Source organism: Salmo salar, unplaced genomic scaffold (genome assembly GCF_905237065.1).
Source record: "Salmo salar unplaced genomic scaffold, Ssal_v3.1, whole genome shotgun sequence".
Taxonomy (NCBI): domain Eukaryota; kingdom Metazoa; phylum Chordata; class Actinopteri; order Salmoniformes; family Salmonidae; genus Salmo; species Salmo salar.
In genome coordinates this window covers 165001-180953 of record NW_025547611.1, presented here as the reverse complement: position 1 = coordinate 180953, position 15953 = coordinate 165001, and the positions used below count along the sequence as shown (strand labels likewise).

At 53.3% G+C, this 15953-nt stretch overlaps 1 protein-coding gene across 1 annotated transcript in view; it reads right to left on the bottom strand.

The window, feature by feature from the left end:
* LOC123732097 (transmembrane anterior posterior transformation protein 1 homolog) overlaps positions 1-15953 on the bottom strand; it is a 57555-nt gene that overhangs the window by 22422 nt on the left and 19180 nt on the right. Inside the window, exons 6-8 of the mRNA XM_045711439.1 lie at positions 15842-15939; positions 15449-15518; positions 12966-13046 (exon numbers count right to left, since the gene is read on the bottom strand). Coding sequence (XP_045567395.1) covers positions 12966-13046; positions 15449-15518; positions 15842-15939 — 249 coding nt within the window. The remainder of the gene's footprint in view (positions 1-12965; positions 13047-15448; positions 15519-15841; positions 15940-15953) is intronic.

The following is a 15953-nucleotide window of genomic DNA, read 5'->3' as shown; positions in this document are numbered from 1 at the left end:
CAGCTAGCCACCTGGCCCACCTTACCAATACATCACCATCTCAGCTAGCCACCTGGCCCACCTTACCAATACATCACCATCTCAGCTAGCTACCTGGCCCACCTTTAGCCTTACCAATACATCACCATCTCAGCTAGCCACCTGGCCCACCTTACCAATACATCACCATCTCAGCTAGTCACCTGGCCCACCTTACCAATACATCACCATCTCAGCTAGCTACCTGGCCCACCTTACCAATACATCACCATCTCAGCTAGCTACCTGGCCCACCTTTAGCCTTACCAATACATCACCATCTCAGCTAGCTACCTGGCCCACCTTACCAATACATCACCATCTCAGCTAGCCACCTGGCCCACCTTACCAATACATCACCATCTCAGCTAGCCGCCTGGCCCACCTTTAGCCTTACCAATACATCACCATCTCAGCTAGTCACCTGGCCCACCTTACCAATACATCACCATCTCAGCTATCCACCTGGCCCACCTTTAGCCTTACCAATACATCACTATCTCAGCTAGCTACCTGGCCCACCTTTAACCTTACCAATACATCACCATCTCAGTTAGCTACCTGGCCCAACTTACCAATACATCACCATCTCAGCTAGCCACCTGGCCCACCTTACCAATACATCACCATCTCAGCTAGCCACCTGGCCCACCTTTACCAATACATCACCATCTCAGCTATCCACCTGGCCCACCTTACCAATACATCACCATCTCAGCTAGCCACCTGGCCCACCTTTAGCCTTACCAATACATCACCATCTCAGCTATCCACCTGGCCCACCTTACCAATACATCACCATCTCAGCTAGCCACCTGGCCCACCTTTAGCCTTACCAATACATCACCATCTCAGCTATCCACCTGGCCCACCTTACCAATACATCACCATCTCAGCTAGCCACCTGGCCCACCTTACCAATACATCACCATCTCAGCTAGCCACCTGGCCCACCTTACCAATACATCACCATCTCAGCTAGCCACCCGGCCCACCTTACCAATACATCACCATCTCAGCTAGCTACATGGTCCACCTTACCAATACATCACCATCTCAGCTAGCTACCTGGCCCACCTTACCAATACATCACCATCTCAGCTAGCTACCTGGCCCACCTTACCAATACATCACCATCTCAGCTAGCTACCTGGCCCACCTTACCAATACATCACCATCTCAGCTAGCTACCTGGCCCACCTTACCAATACATCACCATCTCAGCTAGCCACCTGGCCCACCTTACCAATACATCACCATCTCAGCTAGCCACCTGGCCCACCTTACCAATACATCACCATCTCAGCTAGTCACCTGGCCCACCTTACCAATACATCACCATCTCAGCTAGTCACCTGGCCCACCTTACCAATACATCACCATCTCAGCTAGCCACCTGGCCCACCTTTAGCCTTACCAATACATCACCATCTCAGCTAGCTACCTGGCCCACCTTACCAATACATCACCATCTCAGCTAGCCACCTGGCCCACCTTACCAATACATCACCATCTCAGCTAACCACCTGGCCCACCTTTAGCCTTACCAATACATCACCATCTCAGCTAGCTACCTGGCCCACCTTACCAATACATCACCATCTCAGCTAGCCACCTGGCCCACCTTACCAATACATCACCATCTCAGCTAGCCACCTGGCCCACCTTACCAATACATCACCATCTCAGCTAGACACCTGGCCCACCTTACCAATACATCACCATCTCAGCTAGTCACCTGGCCCACCTTACCAATACATCACCATCTCAGCTAGTCACCTGGCCCACCTTTAGCCTTACCAATACATCACCATCTCAGCTAGCCACCTGGCCCACCTTACCAATACATCACCATCTCAGCTAGCCACCTGGCCCACCTTTAGCCTTACCAATACATCACCATCTCAGCTAGCTACCTGGCCCACCTTACCAATACATCACCATCTCAGCTAGCTACCTGGCCCACCTTACCAATACATCACCATCTCAGCTAGCCACCTGGCCCACCTTACCAATACATCACCATCTCAGCTAGCCACCTGGCCCACCTTTACTTACCAATACATCACCATCTCAGCTAGCCACCTGGCCCACCTTACCAATACATCACCATCTCAGCTAGCCACCTGGCCCACCTTACCAATACATCACCATCTCAGCTAGCCACCTGGCCCACCTTACCAATACATCACCATCTCAGCTAGCTACCTGGCCCACCTTTAGCCTTACCAATACATCACCATCTCAGCTAGCCACCTGGCCCACCTTACCAATACATCACCATCTCAGCTAGCCACCTGGCCCACCTTACCAATACATCACCATCTCAGCTAGCTACCTGGCCCACCTTACCAATACATCACCATCTCAGCTAGCTACCTGGCCCACCTTTAGCCTTACCAATACATCACCATCTCAGCTAGCTACCTGGCCCACCTTACCAATACATCACCATCTCAGCTAGCCACCTGGCCCACCTTACCAATACATCACCATCTCAGCTAGCCGCCTGGCCCACCTTTAGCCTTACCAATACATCACCATCTCAGCTAGTCACCTGGCCCACCTTACCAATACATCACCATCTCAGCTATCCACCTGGCCCACCTTTAGCCTTACCAATACATCACAATCTCAGCTAGCTACCTGGCCCACCTTTAACCTTACCAATACATCACCATCTCAGCTAGCTACCTGGCCCAACTTACCAATACATCACCATCTCAGCTAGCCACCTGGCCCACCTTACCAATACATCACCATCTCAGCTAACTACCTGGCCCACCTTTAGCCTTACCAATACATCACCATCTCAGCTAGCCACCTGGCCCACCTTACCAATACATCACCATCTCAGCTAGCCACCTGGCCCACCTTTAGCCTTACCAATACATCACCATCTCAGCTATATACCTGGCCCACCTTACCATTACATCACCATCTCAGCTAGCTACCTGGCCCACCTTACCAATACATCACCATCTCAGCTAGCCACCTGGCCCACCTTACCAATACATCACCATCTCAGCTAGCCACCTGGCCCACCTTTAGCCTTACCAATACATCACCATCTCAGCTAGCCACCTGGCCCACCTTACCAATACATCACCATCTCAGCTAGCCACCTGGCCCACCTTACCAATACATCACCATCTCAGCTAGCCACCTGGCCCACCTTTAGCCTTACCAATACATCACCATCTCAGCTAGCTACCTGGCCCACCTTACCAATACATCACCATCTCAGCTAGCCACCTGGCCCACCTTTAGCCTTACCAATACATCACCATCTCAGCTAGCCACCTGGCCCACCTTTAACCTTACCAATACATCACCATCTCAGCTAGCCACCTGGCCCACCTTACCAATACATCACCATCTCAGCTAGCCACCTGGCCCACCTTACCAATACATCACCATCTCAGCTAGCTACCTGGCCCACCTTAGCCTTACCAATACATCACCATCTCAGCTATTCACCTGGCCCACCTTACCAATACATCACCATCTCAGCTAGCCACCTTGCCCACCTTACCAATACATCACCATCTCAGCTAGCCACCTGGCCCACCTTAACCTTACCAATACATCACCATCTCAGCTAGCTACCTGGCCCACCTTTAGCCTTACCAATACATCACCATCTCAGCTAGCTACCTGGCCCACCTTTAACCTTACCAATACATCACCATCTCAGCTAGCCACCTGGCCCACCTTACCAATACATCACCATCTCAGCTAGCCACCTGGCCCACCTTACCAATACATCACCATCTCAGCTAGCCACCTGGCCCACCTTACCAATACATCACCATCTCAGCTAGCTACCTGGCCCACCTTACCAATACATCACCATCTCAGCTAGCCACCTGGCCCACCTTACCAATACATCACCATCTCAGCTAGCCACCTGGCCCACCTTACCAATACATCACCATCTCAGCTAGCTACCTGGCCCACCTTTAGCCTTACCAATACATCACCATCTCAGCTAGCCACCTGGCCCACCTTACCAATACATCACCATCTCAGCTAGCCACCTGGCCCACCTTACCAATACATCACCATCTCAGCTAGCTACCTGGCCCACCTTACCAATACATCACCATCTCAGCTAGCTACCTGGCCCACCTTTAGCCTTACCATTACATCACCATCTCAGCTAGCTACCTGGCCCACCTTACCAATACATCACCATCTCAGCTAGCCACCTGGCCCACCTTACCAATACATCACCATCTCAGCTAGCCGCCTGGCCCACCTTTAGCCTTACCAATACATCACCATCTCAGCTAGTCACCTGGCCCACCTTACCAATACATCACCATCTCAGCTACCCACCTGGCCCACCTTTAGCCTTACCAATACATCACTATCTCAGCTAGCTACCTGGCCCACCTTTAACCTTACCAATACATCACCATCTCAGTTAGCTACCTGGCCCAACTTACCAATACATCACCATCTCAGCTAGCCACCTGGCCCACCTTACCAATACATCACCATCTCAGCTAACTACCTGGCCCACCTTTAGCCTTACCAATACATCACCATCTCAGCTATCCACCTGGCCCACCTTACCAATACATCACCATCTCAGCTAGCCACCTGGCCCACCTTTAGCCTTACCAATACATCACCATCTCAGCTATATACCTGGCCCACCTTACCAATACATCACCATCTCAGCTAGCCACCTGGCCCACCTTACCAATACATCACCATCTCAGCTAGCCACCTGGCCCACCTTACCAATACATCACCATCTCAGCTAGCCACCTGGCCCACCTTACCAATACATCACCATCTCAGCTAGCTACCTGGCCCACCTTACCAATACATCACCATCTCAGCTAGCTACCTGGCCCACCTTACCAATACATCACCATCTCAGCTAGCCACCTGGCCCACCTTACCAATACATCACCATCTCAGCTAGCCACCTGGCCCACCTTACCAATACATCACCATCTCAGCTAGCTACCTGGCCCACCTTACCAATACATCACCATCTCAGCTAGCTACCTGGCCCACCTTACCAATACATCACCATCTCAGCTAGCCACCTGGCCCACCTTTAACCTTACCAATACATCACCATCTCAGCTAGCCACCTGGCCCACCTTACCAATACATCACCATCTCAGCTAGCCACCTGGCCCACCTTACCAATACATCACCATCTCAGCTAGCTACCTGGCCCACCTTTAGCCTTACCAATACATCACCATCTCAGCTAGCTACCTGGCCCACCTTTAACCTTACCATTACATCACCATCTCAGCTAGTTACCTGGCCCACCTTACCAATACATCACCATCTCAGCTAGCAACCTGGCCCACCTTACCAATACATCACCATCTCAGCTAGCCACCTGGCCCACCTTTAGCCTTACCAATACATCACCATCTCAGCTAGCCACCTGGCCCACCTTACCAATACATTACCATCTCAGCTAGCCACCTGGCCCACCTTACCAATACATTACCATCTCAGCTATCTACCTGGCCCACCTTTAGCCTTACCAATACATCACCATCTCAGCTAGTCACCTGGCCCACCTTACCAATACATCACCATCTCAGCTAGCCACCTGGCCCACCTTTAGCCTTACCAATACATCACCATCTCAGCTAGCCACCTGGCCCACCTTTAACCTTACCAATACATCACCATCTCAGTTAGCTACCTGGCCCACCTTACCAATACATCACCATCTCAGCTAGCCACCTGGCCCACCTTACCAATACATCACCATCTCAGCTAACCACCTGGCCCACCTTTAGCCTTACCAATACATCACCATCTCAGCTATCCACCTGGCCCACCTTACCAATACATCACCATCTCAGCTAGCCACCTGGCCCACCTTTAGCCTTACCAATACATCACCATCTCAGCTAGCCACCTGGCCCACCTTACCAATACATCACCATCTCAGCTAGCCACCTGGCCCACCTTACCAATACATCACCATCTCAGCTAGCCACCTGGCCCACCTTACCAATACATCACCATCTCAGCTAGCCACCTGGCCCACCTTACCAATACATCACCATCTCAGCTAGCTACATGGCCCACCTTACCAATACATCACCATCTCAGCTAGCTACCTGGCCCACCTTACCAATACATCACCATCTCAGCTAGCTACCTGGCCCACCTTACCAATACATCACCATCTCAGCTAGCTACCTGGCCCACCTTACCAATACATCACCATCTCAGCTAGCTACCTGGCCCACCTTACCAATACATCACCATCTCAGCTAGCCACCTGGCCCACCTTACCAATACATCACCATCTCAGCTAGCCACCTGGCCCACCTTACCAATACATCACCATCTCAGCTAGCCACCTGGCCCACCTTACCAATACATCACCATCTCAGCTAGTCACCTGGCCCACCTTACCAATACATCACCATCTCAGCTAGCCACCTGGCCCACCTTTAGCCTTACCAATACATCACCATCTCAGCTAGCTACCTGGCCCACCTTACCAATACATCACCATCTCAGCTAGCCACCTGGCCCACCTTACCAATACATCACCATCTCAGCTAGCCACCTGGCCCACCTTTAGCCTTACCAATACATCACCATCTCAGCTAGCTACCTGGCCCACCTTACCAATACATCACCATCTCAGCTAGCCACCTGGCCCACCTTACCAATACATCACCATCTCAGCTAGCCACCTGGCCCACCTTACCAATACATCACCATCTCAGCTAGCCACCTGGCCCACCTTACCAATACATCACCATCTCAGCTAGCCACCTGGCCCACCTTACCAATACATCACCATCTCAGCTAGTCACCTGGCCCACCTTTAGCCTTACCAATACATCACCATCTCAGCTAGCCACCTGGCCCACCTTACCAATACATCACCATCTCAGCTAGCCACCTGGCCCACCTTTAGCCTTACCAATACATCACCATCTCAGCTAGCTACCTGGCCCACCTTACCAATACATCACCATCTCAGCTAGCTACCTGGCCCACCTTACCAATACATCACCATCTCAGCTAGCCACCTGGCCCACCTTACCAATACATCACCATCTCAGCTAGCCACCTGGCCCACCTTTAGCCTTACCAATACATCACCATCTCAGCTAGCCACCTGGCCCACCTTACCAATACATCACCATCTCAGCTAGTCACCTGGCCCACCTTACCAATACATCACCATCTCAGCTAGCCACCTGGCCCACCTTTAGCCTTACCAATACATCACCATCTCAGCTAGCTACCTGGCCCACCTTACCAATACATCACCATCTCAGCTAGCCACCTGGCCCACCTTACCAATACATCACCATCTCAGCTAGCCACCTGGCCCACCTTACCAATACATCACCATCTCAGCTAGTCACCTGGCCCACCTTTAACCTTACCAATACATCACCATCTCAGCTAGTCCACCTGGCCCACCTTACCAATACATCACCATCTCAGCTATCCACCTGGCCCACATTACCAATACATCACCATCTCAGCTAGCCACCTGGCCCACCTTACCAATACATCACCATCTCAGCTAGCCACCTGGCCCACCTTACCAATACATCACCATCTCAGCTAGCCACCTGGCCCACCTTACCAATACATCACCATCTCAGCTAGCTACCTGGCCCACCTTACCAATACATCACCATCTCAGCTAGCCACCTGGCCCACCTTTAGCCTTACCAATACATCACCATCTCAGCTAGCTACCTGGCCCACCTTACCAATACATCACCATCTCAGCTAGCTACCTGGCCCACCTTACCAATACATCACCATCTCAGCTAGCCACCTGGCCCACCTTACCAATACATCACCATCTCAGCTAGCTACCTGGCCCACCTTACCAATACATCACCATCTCAGCTAGCCACCTGGCCCACCTTACCAATACATCACCATCTCAGCTAGCCACCTGGCCCACCTTACCAATACATCACCATCTCAGCTAGCCACCTGGCCCACCTTACCAATACATCACCATCTCAGCTAGCTACCTGGCCCACCTTACCAATACATCACCATCTCAGCTAGCCACCTGGCCCACCTTACCAATACATCACCATCTCAGCTAGCCACCTGGCCCACCTTACCAATACATCACCATCTCAGCTAGCTACCTGGCCCACCTTTAGCCTTACCAATACATCACCATCTCAGCTAGCCACCTGGCCCACCTTACCAATACATCACCATCTCAGCTAGCCACCTGGCCCACCTTACCAATACATCACCATCTCAGCTAGCTACCTGGCCCACCTTACCAATACATCACCATCTCAGCTAGCTACCTGGCCCACCTTTAGCCTTACCATTACATCACCATCTCAGCTAGCTACCTGGCCCACCTTACCAATACATCACCATCTCAGCTAGCCACCTGGCCCACCTTACCAATACATCACCATCTCAGCTAGCTACCTGGCCCACCTTTAGCCTTACCAATACATCACCATCTCAGCTAGCCACCTGGCCCACCTTACCAATACATCACCATCTCAGCTATCCACCTGGCCCACCTTTAGCCTTACCAATACATCACTATCTCAGCTAGCTACCTGGCCCACCTTACCAATACATCACCATCTCAGCTAGCCACCTGGCCCACCTTACCAATACATCACCATCTCAGCTAGCCACCTGGCCCACCTTACCAATACATCACCATCTCAGCTAGCCACCTGGCCCACCTTACCAATACATCACCATCTCAGCTAGCTACATGGCCCACCTTACCAATACATCACCATCTCAGCTAGCTACCTGGCCCACCTTACCAATACATCACCATCTCAGCTAGCCACCTGGCCCACCTTACCAATACATCACCATCTCAGCTAGCCACCTGGCCCACCTTACCAATACATCACCATCTCAGCTAGCTACCTGGCCCACCTTACCAATACATCACCATCTCAGCTAGCTACCTGGCCCACCTTACCAATACATCACCATCTCAGCTAGCCACCTGGCCCACCTTTAACCTTACCAATACATCACCATCTCAGCTAGCCGCCTGGCCCACCTTACCAATACATCACCATCTCAGCTAGCCACCTGGCCCACCTTACCAATACATCACCATCTCAGCTAGCTACCTGGCCCACCTTTAGCCTTACCAATACATCACCATCTCAGCTAGCCACCTGGCCCACCTTACCAATACATCACCATCTCAGTTAGTCACCTGGCCCACCTTACCAATACATCACCATCTCAGCTAGCCACCTGGCCCACCTTACCAATACATCACCATCTCAGCTAGCCACCTGGCCCACCTTTAACCTTACCAATACATCACCATCTCAGCTAGTTACCTGGCCCACCTTACCAATACATCACCATCTCAGCTAGCAACCTGGCCCACCTTACCAATACATCACCATCTCAGCTAGCCACCTGGCCCACCTTTAGCCTTACCAATACATCACCATCTCAGCTAGCCACCTGGCCCACCTTACCAATACATCACCATCTCAGCTAGCCACCTGGCCCACCTTACCAATACATCACCATCTCAGCTAGCTACCTGGCCCACCTTACCAATACATCACCATCTCAGCTAGCTACCTGGCCCACCTTACCAATACATCACCATCTCAGCTAGCTACCTGGCCCACCTTACCAATACATCACCATCTCAGCTAGCTACATGGCCCACCTTACCAATACATCACCATCTCAGCTAGCCACCTGGCCCACCTTACCAATACATCACCATCTCAGCTAGCCACCTGGCCCACCTTACCAATACATCACCATCTCAGCTAGTCACCTGGCCCACCTTACCAATACATCACCATCTCAGCTAGCCACCTGGCCCACCTTACCAATACATCACCATCTCAGCTAGCCACCTGGCCCACCTTTAGCCTTACCAATACATCACCATCTCAGCTAGCTACCTGGCCCACCTTACCAATACATCACCATCTCAGCTAGCCACCTGGCCCACCTTACCAATACATCACCATCTCAGCTAACCACCTGGCCCACCTTTAGCCTTACCAATACATCACCATCTCAGCTAGCTACCTGGCCCACCTTACCAATACATCACCATCTCAGCTAGCCACCTGGCCCACCTTACCAATACATCACCATCTCAGCTAGCCACCTGGCCCACCTTACCAATACATCACCATCTCAGCTAGACACCTGGCCCACCTTACCAATACATCACCATCTCAGCTAGCCACCTGGCCCACCTTACCAATACATCACCATCTCAGCTAGCCACCTGGCCCACCTTTAGCCTTACCAATACATCACCATCTCAGCTAGCCACCTGGCCCACCTTACCAATACATCACCATCTCAGCTAGCCACCTGGCCCACCTTTAGCCTTACCAATACATCACCATCTCAGCTAGCTACCTGGCCCACCTTACCAATACATCACCATCTCAGCTAGCTACCTGGCCCACCTTACCAATACATCACCATCTCAGCTAGCCACCTGGCCCACCTTACCAATACATCACCATCTCAGCTAGCCACCTGGCCCACCTTTAGCCTTACCAATACATCACCATCTCAGCTAGCCACCTGGCCCACCTTACCAATACATCACCATCTCAGCTAGCCACCTGGCCCACCTTACCAATACATCACCATCTCAGCTAGTCACCTGGCCCACCTTACCAATACATCACCATCTCAGCTAGCCACCTGGCCCACCTTTAGCCTTACCAATACATCACCATCTCAGCTAGCTACCTGGCCCACCTTACCAATACATCACCATCTCAGCTAGCCACCTGGCCCACCTTACCAATACATCACCATCTCAGCTAACCACCTGGCCCACCTTTAGCCTTACCAATACATCACCATCTCAGCTAGCTACCTGGCCCACCTTACCAATACATCACCATCTCAGCTAGCCACCTGGCCCACCTTACCAATACATCACCATCTCAGCTAGCCACCTGGCCCACCTTACCAATACATCACCATCTCAGCTAGACACCTGGCCCACCTTACCAATACATCACCATCTCAGCTAGCCACCTGGCCCACCTTACCAATACATCACCATCTCAGCTAGTCACCTGGCCCACCTTTAGCCTTACCAATACATCACCATCTCAGCTAGCCACCTGGCCCACCTTACCAATACATCACCATCTCAGCTAGCCACCTGGCCCACCTTTAGCCTTACCAATACATCACCATCTCAGCTAGCTACCTGGCCCACCTTACCAATACATCACCATCTCAGCTAGCTACATGGCCCACCTTACCAATACATCACCATCTCAGCTAGCCACCTGGCCCACCTTACCAATACATCACCATCTCAGCTAGCCACCTGGCCCACCTTTAGCCTTACCAATACATCACCATCTCAGCTAGCCACCTGGCCCACCTTACCAATACATCACCATCTCAGCTAGTCACCTGGCCCACCTTACCAATACATCACCATCTCAGCTATCCACCTGGCCCACCTTTAGCCTTACCAATACATCACCATCTCAGCTAGCCACCTGGCCCACCTTACCTACCAATACATCACCATCTCAGCTAGTCCACCTGGCCCACCTTACCAATACATCACCATCTCAGCTATACACCTGGCCCACATTACCAATACATCACCATCTCAGCTAGCCACCTGGCCCACCTTACCAATACATCACCATCTCAGCTAGCCACCTGGCCCACCTTACCAATACATCACCATCTCAGCTAGCACCTGGCCCACCTTACCAATACATCACCATCTCAGCTAGCTACCTGGCCCACCTTACCAATACATCACCATCTCAGCTAGCCACCTGGCCCACCTTTAGCCTTACCAATACATCACCATCTCAGCTAGCTACCTGGCCCACCTTACCAATACATCACCATCTCAGCTAGCTACCTGGCCCACCTTACCAATACATCACCATCTCAGCTAGCCACCTGGCCCACCTTACCAATACATCACCATCTCAGCTAGCTACCTGGCCCACCTTACCAATACATCACCATCTCAGCTAGCCACCTGGCCCACCTTACCAATACAACACCATCTCAGCTAGCCACCTGGCCCACCTTACCAATACATCACCATCTCAGCTAGCCACCTGGCCCACCTTACCAATACATCACCATCTCAGCTAGCTACCTGGCCCACCTTACCAATACATCACCATCTCAGCTAGCCACCTGGCCCACCTTACCAATACATCACCATCTCAGCTAGCCACCTGGCCCACCTTACCAATACATCACCATCTCAGCTAGCCACCTGGCCCACCTTACCAATACATCACCATCTCAGCTAGCCACCTGGCCCACCTTACCAATACATCACCATCTCAGCTAGCCACCTGGCCCACCTTACCAATACATCACCATCTCAGCTAGCCACCTGGCCCACCTTACCAATACATCACCATCTCAGCTAGCCACCCGGCCCACCTTACCAATACATCACCATCTCAGCTAGCCACCTGGCCCACCTTACCAATACATCACCATCTCAGCTATCCACCTGGCCCACCTTACCAATACATCACCATCTCAGCTAGCCACCTGGCCCACCTTACCAATACATCACCATCTCAGCTAGCCACCTGGCCCACCTTACCAATACATCACCATCTCAGCTAGCCACCTGGCCCACCTTACCAATACATCACCATCTCAGCTAGCCACCTGGCCCACCTTACCAATACATCACCATCTCAGCTAGCTACCTGGCCCACCTTACCAATACATCACCATCTCAGCTCTACATTGTAAAGAACAACAGGACCTTGATAAGGGGGGTCAGACAGACAGACGGACAGACAGACAGACAGACAGACAGACAGACAGACAGACAGACAGACAGGAGAGATAGCTGGAGACAGACAGACAGACAGACAGACAGACAGACAGACAGACAGACAGACAGACAGACAGACAGACAGACAGACAGACAGACAGGTTACCAGGGTTCCATGAGAACTGCTCCATGTTCCGTAGACAGACAATGAGCAACAGGACATAGTTAGTGAACCTCTCCTTTATATCTGGGGAGAGAGAGGGGAGGAGGGGAGAGGGGAGAGAGGGGGAGGAGGGGAGAGAGAGAGAGAGAGGGAGGAGGGGAGAGAGGGGGAGGAGGGGAGAGAGGGGAGGAGGGGAGAGAGGGGAGGAGGAGGGGAGAGAGAGAGAGAGAGAGCGAGAGAGGAGGGGAGAGAGGGGGAGGAGGGGAGAGAGAGGGAGGAGGGGAGAGAGGGGGAGAGAGGGGGAGGAGGGGAGAGAGGGGGAGAGAGAGAGGAGGGGAGAGAGGGGAGGAGGAAAGAGAGGGGAGGAGGAGGGGAGAGAGAGAGCGAGAGAGAGAGAGAGAGAGAGAGAGGAGGGGAGAGAGGGGGAGGAGGCGAGAGAGAGGGAGGAGGGGAGAGAGAGGGAGGAGGGGATAGAGGGGAGGAGTGGAGAGAGAGAGAGAGAGAGAGGAGGGGAGAGAGGGGGAGGAGGGGAGAGAGAGAGGAGGGGAGAGAGGGGGAGGAGGGGAGAGAGGGGGAGGAGGGTAGAGAGAGAGAGAGAGAGAGGAGGGGAGAGAGGGGAGAGAGAGAGGAGGGGAGAGAGGGGGAGGAGGGGAGAGAGGGGGAGGAGGGGAGAGAGGAGAGGAGGGGAGAGAGAGAGAGAGAGAGGAGGGGAGAGAGGGGGAGGAGGCGAGAGAGAGGGAGGAGGGGAGAGAGAGGGAGGAGGGGATAGAGGGGAGGAGTGGAGAGAGAGAGAGAGAGAGGAGGGGAGAGAGCGGGAGGACGGGAGAGAGGGGGAGGAGGGGAGAGAGGGGAGGAGGAGGGGAGAGAGAGAGAGCGAGAGAGGAGGGGAGAGAGGGGAGGAGGGGAGAGAGGGGAGGAGGGGAGAGAGGGGAGGAGGAGGGGAGAGAGAGAGCGAGAGAGAGAGAGAGAGAGAGAGAGAGAGAGAGAGAGAGGGGGAGAGAGGGGGAGGAGGGGAGAGAGGGGGAGGAGGGGAGAGAGAGGGAGGAGGGGAGAGAGAGGGAGGAGGGGATAGAGGGGAGGAGGGGAGAGAGAGAGAGAGAGAGAGGAGGGGAGAGAGGGGGAGGAGGAGGGGAGAGAGAGAGAGAGAGAGAGGGAGGAGGGAGAGAGGGGAGGAGGGGAGAGAGAGAGAGGGAGGAGGGGAGAGAGAGAGAGGGAGGAGGGGAGAGAGAGAGGAGGAGGAGGGGAGAGAGAGAGGAGGAGGAGGGGAGAGAGAGAGAGGAGGGGAGAGAGGGGGAGGAGGGGAGAGAGAGGGAGGAGGGGAGAGAGGGGGAGAGAGGGGGAGGAGGGGAGAGAGGGGGAGAGAGAGGGGGAGGAGGGGAGAGAAAAGCAGAATTACTGTTATATTTACCTCAATAACAACCCCAGAGGGAATAAAATGTTTTAATGGCAGAATATGACCACCAGGATTAGAGAGACGAGCCAAGGGGTCAGAGACAGGTCAGGGGTCAGAGAGACGAGCCAAGGGGTCAGAGAGACGAGCCAAGGGGTCAGAGAGACGAGCCAAGGGGTCAGAGACAGGTCAGGGGTCAGAGAGACGAGCCAAGGGGTCAGAGAAAGGTCAGGGGTCAGAGAGACGAGCCAAGGGGTCAGAGAGACGAGCCAAGGGGTCAGAGAGACGAGCCAAGGGGTCAGAGACAGGTCAGGGGTCAGAGAGACGAGCCAAGGGGTCAGAGAAAGGTCAGGGGTCAGAGAGACGAGCCAAGGGGTCAGAGAGACGAGCCAAGGGGTCAGAGAGACGAGCCAAGGGGTCAGAGACAGGTCAGGGGTCAGAGAGACGAGCCAAGGGGTCAGAGAGACGAGCCAAGGGGTCAGAGAGACGAGCCAAGGGGTCAGAGACAGGTCAGGGGTCAGAGAGACGAGCCAAGGGGTCAGAGAGACGAGCCAAGGGGTCAGAGAGACGAGCCAAGGGGTCAGAGAGACGAGCCATGGGGTCAGAGAGAGGAGCCAAGGGGTCAGAGACAGGTCAGGGGTCAGAGAGACGAGCCAAGGGGTCAGAGACAGGTCAGGGGTCAGAGAGACGAGCCAAGGGGTCAGAGAGACGTCAGGGGGTCAGAGAGACGAGCCAAGGGGTCAGAGAGACGTCAGGGGGTCAGAGAGACGAGCCAAGGGATCAGAGAGACGAGCCAAGGGGTCAGAGACAGGTCAGGGGTCAGAGAGACGAGCCAAGGGGTCAGAGACAGGTCAGGGGTCAGAGAGACGAGCCAAGGGGTCAGAGAGACGTCAGGGGGTCAGAGAGACGAGCCAAGGGGTCAGAGAGACGAGCCAAGGGATCAGAGAGACGTCAGGGGGTCAGAGAGACGAGCCAAGGGGTCAGAGAGACGTCAGGGGGTCAGAGAGACGAGCCAAGGGGTCAGAAAGACGAGCCAAGGGATCAGAGAGAGGAGCCAAGGCGTCAGGGGTTAAAGGTCAGAGGTCGTTGTACTCACCACTGTTAGACATCTGAAAGAGGTTGTTCTTCTCAAACTTCTTAAACACACTTCCTTTGATCTCCACAAACTACAGAGAAACACAACCATCACATTACCATCACTGCTCTGGGAGGTCAGAGGGTGTGTGTGTGTGTGTGTGTGTGTCTCAGTGTGTGTGTGTGTGTGTGTGTGTGTGTGTGTGTGTGTGTGTGTGTGTGTGTGTGTGTGTGTGTGTGTGTGTGTCTCAGTGTGTGTGTGTGTGTGTGTGTGTGTGTCTCAGTGTGTGTGTGTCTCAGTGTGTGTGTGTGTGTGTGTGTGTGTCTCAGTGTGTGTGTGTGTGTGTGTGTGTCTCAGTGTGTGTGTGTGTGTGTGTGTGTCTCAGTGTGTGTGTGTGTGTGTGTGTGGACTCACGTTGTTGGACATCATGATGGTGAGCAGAGACTTGTTGTGAGAGTTGAAGGCGACGTTCAGAGTCGTGGCCTGGACCAGGATCAGGATCGCATGAAGAACTGATACACACTCA